Source organism: Macaca nemestrina, chromosome 12, assembly GCF_043159975.1.
Source record: "Macaca nemestrina isolate mMacNem1 chromosome 12, mMacNem.hap1, whole genome shotgun sequence".
Lineage (NCBI taxonomy): Eukaryota > Metazoa > Chordata > Mammalia > Primates > Cercopithecidae > Macaca > Macaca nemestrina.
The window spans coordinates 6,884,939-6,897,082 of record NC_092136.1 but is presented as its reverse complement, the minus strand read 5'-3'; the positions used below and the strand labels follow the sequence as shown (position 1 = coordinate 6,897,082).

The 12,144-nt window shown below is 54.1% G+C and overlaps 1 protein-coding gene across 2 annotated transcripts; it reads left to right on the top strand.

Moving 5' to 3' along the window:
• Nucleotides 1–3,340: 3,340 nt before the first annotated feature.
• On the top strand, nt 3,341–11,686 carry AI (AHR interacting HSP90 co-chaperone). Of its 2 annotated transcripts, none has more exons than XM_011721068.3 (6): nt 3,341–3,578; nt 7,303–7,482; nt 9,855–10,043; nt 10,619–10,795; nt 10,893–11,026; nt 11,369–11,686. In XM_011721068.3, the coding sequence occupies exons 1-6, from the start codon at nt 3,480–3,482 to the stop codon at nt 11,439–11,441; spliced, it is 852 nt and encodes a 283-aa protein (XP_011719370.2). In that variant the 5' UTR covers nt 3,341–3,479; the 3' UTR covers nt 11,442–11,686. The 2 variants fall into 2 exon arrangements, with proteins under 2 accessions (XP_011719370.2, XP_011719369.2); XM_011721067.2 differs by having other exon boundaries at nt 3,342–3,578; nt 10,893–11,034.
• The last annotated feature ends 458 nt before the right edge of the window (nt 11,687–12,144 follow it).

Below are 12,144 nucleotides of genomic sequence, written 5' to 3'. Positions count from 1 at the left end.
CACGCCCGGCTAATTTTTTGTATTTTTAGTAGAGACGGGGTTTCACCGTGGTCTCGATCTCCTGATCTTGTGATCCGCCCGCCTCGGCCTCCCAAAGTGCTGGGATTACAGGCGTGAGCCACCGCGCCCGGCCTGATTTTTTTTTTTTGAGATGGGGTCTCACTCCATCACCCAGGCTGGAGTGCAGTGGTGCGATCTTGGCTTACTACAACCTCTATCTCCCGGGCTCAAGCGATCCTCCAGCCTCAGCCTCCTGAGTAGCTGGGACCACAGGCGTGCACCACCACACCATCTAATTTTTGTATTTTTGGTAAAGATGGTATTTTGCTATGTTGTCCAGGCTGGTCTTGAACTTGTGAGCTCAAGGAGATCCAGGAGATACACCCACCTTGGCCTCCCAAAGTGCTGGGATTAGAGGCATTCACCACCACATCTGGCCCATATTGATGCATTTTTACATGATATTAGTGAATTCAATTAGCCTAGTATTTTATTTAGAATGTTTCATATCAGCTGGGCGCGGTGGCTCACGCCTGTAATCCCAACACTTTGGGAGGCCGAGGTGGGTGGATCTCCTTGAGCTCACAAGTTTGAGACCAGCCTGGCTACCATGGCAAAACGCTGTTTCTACTAAAAATACAAAAATTAGCTGGGCGTGGTGGTGCATGCCTGTAATCCCAGCTACTAGGGAGGCTGAGGCAGGATAATTGCTCGAACCCAGGGGGCGGAGGTTGCAGTGAGCTGAGATTGTGCCACTGCACTGCAACCTGGGCGACAGAGCGAGACTCTATCTCAAAAAAAAAAGTTTTATATCTATATCTATTAGTAAAATAGATGTATTTTTGTCTTATCTTGTGGTGTACTTACCTATTTTATTTAAGAAGATTAAACTAGCCTCATGTCTGTATAAGACTACTTGTTGCTTCAGCATTTGGTAGAACTTGGCCGGGTGCGATGGCTCACGTCTGTAATCCCAGCACTTTGGGAGGCCTAGGTGGGCGGATCACGAGGTCAAGAGATCTAGACCATCCTGGCCAACATGGTGAAACCCCGTCTCTACTAAAAATACAAAAATTAGCTGGGCGTGGTGGCACCCCTGTAGTCCAGCTACTCGGGAGGCTGAAGCACGAGAATCGCTTGAACCTGGGAGGTGGAGGTTGCAGTGCGCTGAGATTGTGCCACTGCACTCCAGCCTGGATGACAGAGTGAGACTCCATCTTAAAACAACAACAACATTTGGTAGAACTTACCGGTAAAGTTTCTGTGTTGGTAGAAACAAACACTTCCCTTTCACCACAGAGGTCCTGTCAGAGGACCTCTTGGGAAATTAACCAGTACAAATATGTGAAGTGGCTGGGCACTGTGGCTCACACCTGTAATCCCATTGGTTTGGAAGGGTGAGGTGGGAGGGTCGCTGGAGGCCAGGATTTTGAGAGCAGCATCATAGTGACTCCATCTCTACAAAAAATTTTTTAAAAAAATTATCTGGGTGTGGTGGCACGGGCCTGTGGTCCCAGCTACTCTGGAAGCTGAGGCAGGAGGGTCTCTTGAACCCAGGAGGTGGAGGCTGCAGTGAACAGTGATTTTACCACTGCACTCCAGCCTGGGGGACAAAGTGAGACCCTGTCTCTAAAGAAAAAATAACTAAGTAAATACATACATAAATAAATATGCATGTGAAGCCTTTAGCGCCTGGGTCGCATTAGAAAGACAATACTCCTTTACAGCGACGATGGTGGTGATGACTGGAGGAGGGAGTGCAGAAAGCCCATGCCCCGCCTGTACTGGATTTGCTAAACCTCAGAAAAGGGAAGACGCTTACTGCTGTCATTCACGGCCAGTTTCTTTTTTTTTTTTTTTTTTTTTTTTTTTTTTGAGACGGAGTCTCGCTTTGTCGCCCAGGCTGGAGTGCAGTGGCCGGATCTCAGCTCACTGCAAGCTCCGCCTCCCGGGTTTACGCCATTCTCCTGCCTCAGTCTCCCGAGTAGCTGGGACTACAGGCGCCCACCACCTCGCCCGGCTAGTTTTTTGTATTTTTAGTAGAGACGGGGTTTCACCATATTAGCCAGGATGGTCTCGATCTCCTGACCTCGTGATCCGCCCGTCTCGGCCTCCCAAAGTGCTGGGATTACAGGCTTGAGCCACCGCGCCCGGCCCACGGCCAGTTTCTAAAGGCGCACAGAAGCGTTGTTTTAGGGCTGGGCGCGGGGGCTCAGGCCTGTAATCCCAGCACTTCAGGAGGCTGAGGAGGGTGGATCACGAGGTCTAGGAGTTCAAGACCAGCCTGCGCCAGATGTTGAAACCCCATCTCTACTGAAAATACAAAAATTAGCCGGGCGTGGCAGCATGCCTGTAGTTCCAGCTATGCGGGAGGCTGAGGCAAGGAATTGCTTGAACCGGGAGGCAGAGGTTGCAGTGAGCTGAGATCGCGCCACTGCACTCCAGCGTGGGTGACAGAGCGAGACTCAGTCTCAAAAAAAGAAAAAAAAAGTTGTTTTAGCCCCAAAGTACCTCACTTCTCTTTTTTTTTGTTTAATTTTATTTTTTGTTTTGTTGAGACAGCATCTCGCTCTACTCCGTCTCAAAAAAAGAAAAAAAAAGTTGTTTTAGCCCCAAAGTACCCCACTTCTCTTTTTTCTTTTCTTTTGTTGAATTTATTTTTTTGTTTTGTTTTGAGACAGCATCTCGCTCTGTCAGCTAGCCTGGAGTGCAGTGGCACGAACACGGCCCACTGCAGCCTCGAACTCCCGGGCTCAGGCGATCCTCTAGCCTCGGCCTCCCAAAGTGGTGGGGTTACAGGCATGAGCCACCGCGCCCGGCGCTAAAGCACCTAATTTCTATCATCCATCTATTATTCCCTAATATTAATTGGGCACTACTATGACTCATTTCCGACACCGCAATGGGCCCTCTTGGTCTCCTTGTCCACCTTTCTTTCCCTCTTCCTCTTTTTATTTTTTGAAAGAGAGAGATCCAGGATGCAAGAGTCCCGACAATCATACTAGATATGCGAAAGAAAAAAAGCCGGAAGAAAATACACAAAAATCATAACGCTTTGAGGGTGTGGCTTACGGGTGTTTTTTTTTTTTTTTCATTTTCCTAACTCTGCAATGCTGTTATATTACATCCACAACTTCAAACACAGTGCCGCACGGCCGCAGTCCCAATCAATTCAGTGACACAATTGTTAGGGACGTCCTCTTCCCGCCCGGGGGGCGGACCCCGGCCCCGCCTCCTTGACAGGCTCAGGTCCCGCCCCGAGACAGTCCCAGGCTCCGCCCCCGAGCATACGCGCGCGCTCAGTCGCAGCGCAGAGAACCAATCACCAACCATTTCCACGCTCGGTCCCTTTTGGCTTCTGCCCTCAACCAAAATGGCGCTAGCTTGGAAGCTGCCGAGGTTCTAGGAGTTGCCGAAGCAAGTCCGGAAGCTACCGAGCGAGTCCGGAAGTTGCCGAAAGGGAGCAGCGGGGAAGGAGGATGGCGGATATCATCGCAAGACTCCGGGAGGACGGGATCCAAAAACGTGTGATACAGGAAGGCCGAGGAGAGCTCCCCGACTTTCAGGATGGGACCAAGGTTCGTGTCTACCCCTCCCCGCTCCCCCTCTGCGGCGTGGTGCGCATGCGAGGCGGGAGGAGGCCTTAGGCGAGAGGTTGCGCATGCCCAGAGGGCAGCGGCCAGTGACCCTACCGCTCACATGCAGAGCTCGACGCTGATTGGGCTGAATTTAAGTAGGGGTGAATTCGGACCTGTCTGCCCCGCCCCCTGGCTCGGCCTTGTAGCAGCATTGGTGGGGGAAGCCGTCAGTCATCACAAGCGGGTTGGGGTTGGGGGTTGATCTCAGTGCTTGGGCAGACACCACGCTGGAGGAAACCGAGGGCGGGGAGTGGTCCTAGGGCATCTGGATTTCAAGGCTTATGATCCTTTGTAGATGGAAGGGCCTTCCGAAAACACTTAGACCAACTGCCACTCTAAACATCCCGAGGCCCTGGGATGTGCAAAGCCGGAGAAAGGGCCCAGAGGTCAGGTCTCCCAGACAGGGACCCTTTGGCAGTCTTCCTGCTGCACTAGTGGCTTGTTTGGGACAGATGAGGGCTGGGAAGTAAAGAACCTCCCACTTGTCTCCTTTTTACCAGGCCCCCATATCCAGCCCCTCTGCCCCCTTCTCCCCCAACCTACAACTCCAGGCTTCCCTGCTTCTGCAGTTGCCTCCTCCCGGAGTGCTTTTCCAGTTGCTACTTGTCTGCAGAGTAGGGAACTTCCCAGGGGCAGCTCCTGTGCCCAGCAGAGCAGTCAGGCAGGACATGGACATTGAGCAAATGAGCACATGCCGCCTGGCCAGCCCTGTGCTGAATCGGGCAGCTAAGCATCCTAGCCCAGTACAGCATAAGTGCTCTGAGAGTAGAGGGGAGCTGCATGGCTGGAGTGATCCGCTATATGAAAAGAGATCTTCTCTAAGAAGAGACAGGATGTGTGGTGTGGGTTCATGCCCCCATGTACTGGGTGTTGGTGGTGAAAGAAGGGGCTGGCAAGGAAGATCCTGGATGGAACAGACACCAGAAGGAGAGATGTGAACAATGGCACCCCAAGATCAGGAACAGGTGGTGTTAAATAACCAATCCCCGCACTGATTGAATGCTCACTATTCAAGCATTGTGCTACGTGCTTCACACGTTTATTTCCTACACTGTGAGATAGGTACTGTTGTTGATTCCGTTTTACTGATGCGGAAACTGACTTCAGAGATGCAGCATGGTGCAGTTAAGAGCGTGGGCCAGTCTAACCATATCCTGTCGAGTGTTCAATCTTCAAACCTCTTTACTCCGCACCCACCCCCAGTGTTATCTCTAAAAACTCTCCCTGCCCAGATTACTCCCAGATGCAGCTCTCCAGTCATTACTTGTCTCTTAAACCTGACATACAGCTCTCTACTCACCATCTCCACCTGGAAGCCTGGTTGGCCACTCAAACTTAACCTGCTCCACCTGAGGCTTCTCCGCGTCAGTTAGGGGAACCAACAACCTTCTCGTTGTTCAGGGCAAAAATCTTAGTGTCTCTGTGGTCCTCCCAGCCTCGCATCCCACATCACATCCTCAATATCCAACCAGGATCTGAGTTCTCACCATTTCTGCCATCAGTGCTTGGGTCCAAGCCATCCTCATCTCCTGCCTGGGTTACTGCAGCAAACTAACTCTCCTCCTGCCTTTTTTGTCCCTCTGTGGTCTGTTCTCGTCCCAGCAGCAGAACCTATGCCAGATTCAATTCCTTTTCTGCTTGGAGCCACTCAGTGGCTTCCATCTCAGAGTAAAAAACAGAGGCCTCACCATAGCCTACAGGCCCTGTGAGGTCCACCCCTACTGACTTGGGTGAGCTCCCCTGCTGACCCCGTAGTGTACCCTGCCCCCTCCTTCACTCTGCTCCTCCACACTGGCCTTGCTGCTGTTGAACACATCATGCGTTTGAAAGGGGAAGTTCCCTTGTCCCCCTCGCAGGACGTGTGATGGGGAGTGGCTCGCCTCTTCAGTGCCCCGCTGCTCAAACCTCTGGGGAAGCATACAGATGGGCAGGCTGTGGGGCTCCGACCTCATGGCAGTGTCTCGGGGTGAATGTTTACAATTCTGTGTGTTCTAGGGTGCTCTTTTAGTTTGTATAGGCGGCTTATGTTAACCAGCTCAATTAGACCCCCTTCCTTATCACAAGGACAGAGGGCTTTCTGTAGCCTGGGGATTCTTGCCTTGATGTATCGGAGAATTAGATCACATGTGGGCTTGGAGAATGATTGCAAAGTGTTTTTCCGAGACAGAGTTTCACTCCTGTTGCCCAGGCTGGAGTGCAATGGCGCAATCTCGGCTCACTGCAACCTCTGCCTTCCAGGTTCAAGCAATTCTCCTGCCTCAGCCTCCCAAGTAGCTGAGATTACAGTTGCCCGACATCAGGCCCGGCTAAATTTTTTTAATGTTTTTAGTAGAGACAGGCTTTCACCATGTTGGCCAAGTTGGTTTCAAACACCTTTTTTTTTTTTTTTTTCCTTTTTGAGACAGAGTCTTGCTCTGTTGCCCAAGCTGGAGTGCAGTGGCATGATCTCAGTTCACTGCAACCTCCACCTTCCAGGTTCAGGTGATTCTAACGCCTCAGCCTCCCAAGTGGCTGGGATTACAGGCACCTGCCACCATGGCCAGCTAATTTTTGTATTTTTAGTAGAGACGGGTTTTTGCCAGGTTGACCAGGCTGGTCTCGAACTCCTGACCTCAGGTGATCCACCTGCCTTCGAGATGGTCTGCCCCTGGAGTTGGGCCACTTGGTGGCCCCAGCTCTCCTCTGACTGCCCCAGCCGAACTCCGCCTCTTCCTGCCAGTTGATGACCTGCCAGCGTGCAGGTGCCTGTCGGTGTGATCTGCTGCTGCTTGCTCCCCTGATGGCCTCTCAATGACCAGGTGCTCGTGTTGTCTTCTGCTGATGGGCTCCTCTAACATCTGACTGCCTGTGTCTGCCTGCTAGGGTCTTGGGTTTTTATAGGCACAGGATAGGGGTGTGGCAGGCCAGGGTGGTCTTGGGAAATGCAACATTTGGGCAGGAAATGCCTGTTCTGACCTAGGTCCGTGGGGGTGGAGCCCTACCCAGGGACCATGCCCTCCTCTACCCAGCACTTCCCTTCTCCCCTTCCATATTATTTAACAGGCCCACGCTCTTCCCTTCCCAGCACCTTTTTCAATATCACATTGTCACACTGCAAGGCTTTTTACACCTGCTGTTCTTTCGGCCTGGAAAGTTCCTATCCCAGGATCCACTTGGCTTGCTTTCTTCCTTACTCCCCCACCCGCAACTCTGTGTAATCCAGCCCTAACCCCCTTGCCCTACTGTTTCCCAAGCACGTGGCTTCACCTGCCATGACACATTGTTTTGTTTGACGCCCATCGCCTCCCTCTACAAGCGCCCTGTGAGCTCCAGGGGGGCAGGGCCTTTTTTGTGTTTTGCTCACTGCCATGTTCTGGTGTCTAGCACAGAGCTTGGGCACATAGTAGGTGCTTAGTAAATATGTGTTGAGAGATGACTGGAGTCAGACTGCTTGGACTCTTGTTCCCACTCAGCCACCCACTAGCCGTGTGGCTTGGGCCTATTCCTCCCCTCCTTGTGACTTAGTTTTCTCACCAGCATGGGAGGATAAAACCAGGTGTAACATCAGGTGGTGTCCCTGGGGAAGCCCCGTCCCTTGTGCCGTCTGCAGGCCGGGGACTGGACTTGTCCTTGGGGGTCAGGGTGAGGGTTTGTGCCCTTGCCTGACCTCGCATGTGGCCCACAGGCCACGTTCCACTACCGGACGCTGCACAGTGACAACGAGGGCACCGTGCTGGACGACAGCCGGGTGCGTGGCAAGCCCATGGAGCTCATCATTGGCAAGAAGTTCAAGCTGCCTGTGTGGGAGACCATCGTGTGCACCATGCGAGAAGGGGAGATTGCCCAGTTCCTCTGTGACATCAAGGTGTCTGTCCTGCACCCGTCTGCGGTGGCTGTCCAGCCAAGCCCTATTCCCTATCCCCAGGGCTCCTCCTCCCTCCACCCTCTGCTAGACTGCCACCCACTGTTTCTTTCTTGTTTTTGAGATGGAGTCTCGATCTGTCGCCCAGGCCAGAGTGCAGTGGTACGCTCTCAGCACACTGCACCCTCCGCCTCCTGGGTTCAAGCAATTCTCCTGCCTCAGCCTCCCAAGTAACTGGGATTACAAACACCCACCATGACGCCTAGCTAATTTTTGTATTTTTAGTAGATACGGGGTTTCACCATGTTGGCCAGGCTGGTCTTGAACTCCTGACCTGAGGTGATCTACCCGCCTTGGCCTCCCAAAGTGCTGGGATTATAGGCGTGAGCCACCATGCCTGGCCCACCCACTCTTTCCAGACCACCAGCCTGCTGATGGCGTCCTGGCCTCCATTCCGCCTTCCCCTATTAGCCAGACTGAGGCCAGGGGACTCATTCTCAAATGCAAACGACCTGTACATCCCTTTGTTTCAAACCTCTATGGCTCCTGGTCACTGTCAGGATAGAGCACAGTAAGTCCTCACTTTATGTCACTGATACGTTCTTGGAAACTGTGACTAAGAGAAAAAACATACACCAGGTGCTCAGCCACCATCATTTCTCTCAGCATAATTTTGTTAAAACATTGATGAGAAGAAAAATTGGTTTCGTTATGTATTGTTTCGCCTACAGTTTCCGAGAACCTACTTAGGACATTGAGGACTTAAACTGTATAAACTATAGCTGCTTACATAGCTTTTTGGGGCTGGCCCCTGCGGTCTCACCCTCTTACTCAACCTCCCTGCTTTTCCTTTCCATTCCCCTTCTTAGCCAAGATCTTCCCTCTTCCTTCAAAGCTTATTCCTGGGACACCACCTCTAGGAAGCCCTCCTTGACTGCTAGTGGTTGGCTCAACTCCCACCTTTGGGTCCTCCAACCCTCATGCCCTGCATGGCCAGGATTTGCTCTTCTGCCTTGTCCTAGGCTATTGCAGAGCAGGGATCTGGCCTGTTTACTTCTAGCTTTGGGATGCCCAGTGTGAGCCAGTCCAGAGCCAAGACTCAGGAAATACCCGCTGATGGCAACCCGGCAGTTAGCTCCTGTCCAGACAATAGGGCAGTGGGAGGAGTGGGGAGGAGTGGGGAGGACCTGGGTGGGAGGAATCTGGTTCTCACCAGCCGAGCAGCTTTGCCAAGCAAGAGATTAGAGGCTAGGTCCCCTATGCCTGTCTCCCTGTGGGTTTTTTTTTTTTTTTTTTCCTTTGGACGAAGTCTCACTCTGTTGCCCAGGCTGGAGTGCAGTGGTGCAATCTCAGCTCACTGCAACCACCATCTCCCGGGTTCAAGTGATTCTCTGCCTTAGCTTCCCAAGTAGCTGGGATTACAGGCGCCCACCATCATGCCTGGCTAATTTTTTTTTTTCTTTTTTTTTTTGAGATGGAGTCTTGTAGAGTCTCGCTCTTTCCACCAGGCTGGAGTGCAGTGGCCAAATCTCAGCTCACTGCAAGCTCCGCCTCCCAGGTTCACACCATTCTCCTGCCTCAGCCTCCTGAGTAGCTGGGACTACAGGCGCCCGCCACCTCGCCCGGCTAGTTTTTTGTATTTTTTAGTAGAGACGGGGTTTCACCGTGTTAGCCAGGATGGTCTTGATCTCCTGACCTCGTGATCCGCCCATCTCAGCCTCCCAAAGTGCTGGGATTACAGGCTTGAGCCACCACGCCCGGCCATGCCTGGCTAATTTTTGTATTTTAGTAGAGATGGGGTTTCACCATGTTGGTCAGGCTGGTCTTGAACTCCTGACCTCAGGTGATCTGCCCACCTTGGTCTCCCAAAGTGCTAGGATTATAGGTGTGAGCCACCACGTCTGGCCTCCCTGAGGGTTTTGAAGTGGCTGCCTTGGGCCCGGCTCTGAGGTAGGCCCTCAGTGAGGCAGGAGAAGGAGGAGCTGCTGGGAACAGAATGTGGGGGCCCTAGCACTTTGCATAGTCCAGCTTGTGGGCTTTATCCTCGGGAGGGAGAGGAGGTTAGAATTCTACTGGGCAGACAGGGGTTGATGGTAGGCATGTGTCTGTGGTGGGGTTGAGGATGGGGGTAGGCGCTCTGTTTGGTGGCCAGAGAACGTGGCAGAAGCTGGGGCTTCCTTGGGAAAGAGGGCTGAGTGACTGGAGGAGTCCTGAGTTAAAAGCCGCCTGCACTTTAACGGAGTAGGGGCCCCCTTGTTGTCCTCTGGGCCTTGGTGTTTGTTCTCAGATGGTGGTGGGGAAGGGGCTGGGTCTTGTGGACCCAGTGATCCGCCAGCCCACAGTGACAGAGCCCCAGCGTCCTTGCCTTCCTGCAGCACGTGGTCCTGTACCCGCTGGTGGCCAAGAGTCTCCGCAACATCGCGGCGGGCAAGGACCCCCTGGAGGGTCAGCGGCACTGCTGCGGTGTTGCACAGATGCATGAACACAGCTCCCTGGGCCATGCTGACCTGGACGCCCTGCAGCAGAACCCCCAGCCCCTCGTCTTCCACATGGAAATGCTGAAGGTAAGGGGCCGCTGAGCCTGGCCCCACCGCCCAGCCTCAGGGCGGTGCAGGCCTGTCCGCCCAGGGGTGATGGGATCCGTGGGTGGACTGCTGGGGGAGTGGACAGGGACAAGAAAACCTGTGCAGGACCCTTGGCAGTCCTCTGGGTCTCCTTTTCTCCTCCTTCATGTCTCAAATGTCACCTCCTCCAGGAAGCTGGCCCTGCCTACCCAGCCTCCTCGTTCTCTATCTTGGAGGAGCTCATTTCCTTTGTAGCCTCTGCCACGCCTTGAAGTCCCTGGGAATTCATGTGTTTCCTTGTCCATTTAGGAAATCTGCCATGGAGCATGATCTCTGCGAGGGAGGGCAGGGCTTTTCACCGTCTCGTTCACTGTTCTATTCTTAGCACTTGGCACAGTGCTGGGCACACAGGAGATGTGACATCGATGTTTATTGAATGCTTTTTAAGCGACAAGCAGCTCTGCTGCTGGTGTGTGATGTCTGGGGGCCCAGCCAGCCCAGATGTGGGTCAGATGTGTTGCTGAAGCAGCTGTGGTGTCCCCGGGCCCCGCTGTGATATGCCCTGTGCCCTGCAGGTGGAGAGCCCTGGCACATACCAGCAGGACCCATGGGCCATGACGGATGAAGAGAAGGCAAAGGCAGTGCCGCTTATCCACCAGGAGGGCAACCGGTTGTACCGCGAGGGGCATGTGAAGGAGGCTGCTGCCAAGTACTACGATGCCATTGCCTGCCTCAAGAACCTGCAGATGAAGGTGCTGCCCGGAGGCTGAGGGGGAGGATGGAGGGGGGTGTGAAGCCAGGGTGCCCAGGTCTACAGCTTCTCCCCGCTCCCTGCCCCTGTGCTTCCAGGAACAGCCTGGGTCCCCTGAATGGATCCAGCTGGACCAGCAGATCACGCCACTGCTGCTCAACTACTGCCAGTGCAAGCTGGTGGCCGAGGAGTACTACGAGGTGCTGGACCACTGCTCTTCCATCCTCAACAAGTACGACGGTGAGCACTGGGCACTGGGCTGCTGGGGGCTGCGAGTGGTCAGAGTGTGGCCTTTCTCCTGTCACTGCTGGGGCTCAAGACCTAGTCTTTCATACCCTCCATTCTGAGCTCCCACGGGGGCCTGACTAAATGCCCCTACTCGGCAGGGCCGTGGGTCCCCTTGTGCCAATGAAGCATGAATGGTGTATTGGGGGTGGGGCAGGGTGGCATCCTCAGGTCGGGGAGGGCTCTCTCCCCTGTGGGCCCATGGTGCCAGGAGACATGAGGGCAGGCAGCTGGCCAGGATCCCCCCTCATGCCCTTGCATGCCCACTGCCCACTGGCATCCCCTGCAGACAACGTCAAGGCCTACTTCAAGCGGGGCAAGGCCCACGCGGCTGTGTGGAATGCCCAGGAGGCCCAGGCTGACTTTGCCAAAGTGCTGGAGCTGGACCCAGCCCTGGCACCCGTTGTGAGCCGAGAGCTGCGGGCCCTGGAGGCACGGATCCGGCAGAAGGACGAAGAGGACAAAGCCCGGTTCCGGGGGATCTTCTCCCATTGACAGGAGCACTCGGCCCTGCCTTATACCTGCCAAGCCCACCGCTGCAGCTGCCAGCCCTCCTGCCCCTGCTACGTCATGCTTCTGTGTATATAAAGGCCTTTATTTATCTCTCTCCGAGTCTGCCGAGCTGGTCCACTGGGAGAGCCGGGTCATCACCTGGCATTTCCTGGTACTTGGGTGGCTGTTGGGAGGCAAAGAATCAGGGTTCAAATGCTAGCCCCTCCACCTGCCATCTCTGAGGCTTCAGTGTCCCTGTTAGAGAAATTACGATGAGCTCTTTCACCAAGGAAGTGTCTCTCGTTGGCCAGGGCTAGGGCGCCCCAGGAGCCCCCAGTCTTAAGGGGGAGATGAAGTGGGTACAAGCCAGGTAGCTGGGTGCCTGAGGAAGGTGGTCTCCTGGTGCTGCCCTCCCCCTCCAGCCTTGGATCCCATGGTCTCCTGGCCTTGGTGTCTGGGGACAGGGTTTCCATGAGAAGCTACACTGGGGCTGAAGTGAGCTGGGTTGGGCTGGAGTGGGCTGACTGTCCAGAAAGAGGCGAGGGCCGAGCACTTCGTGAGATCTTTTGAGGC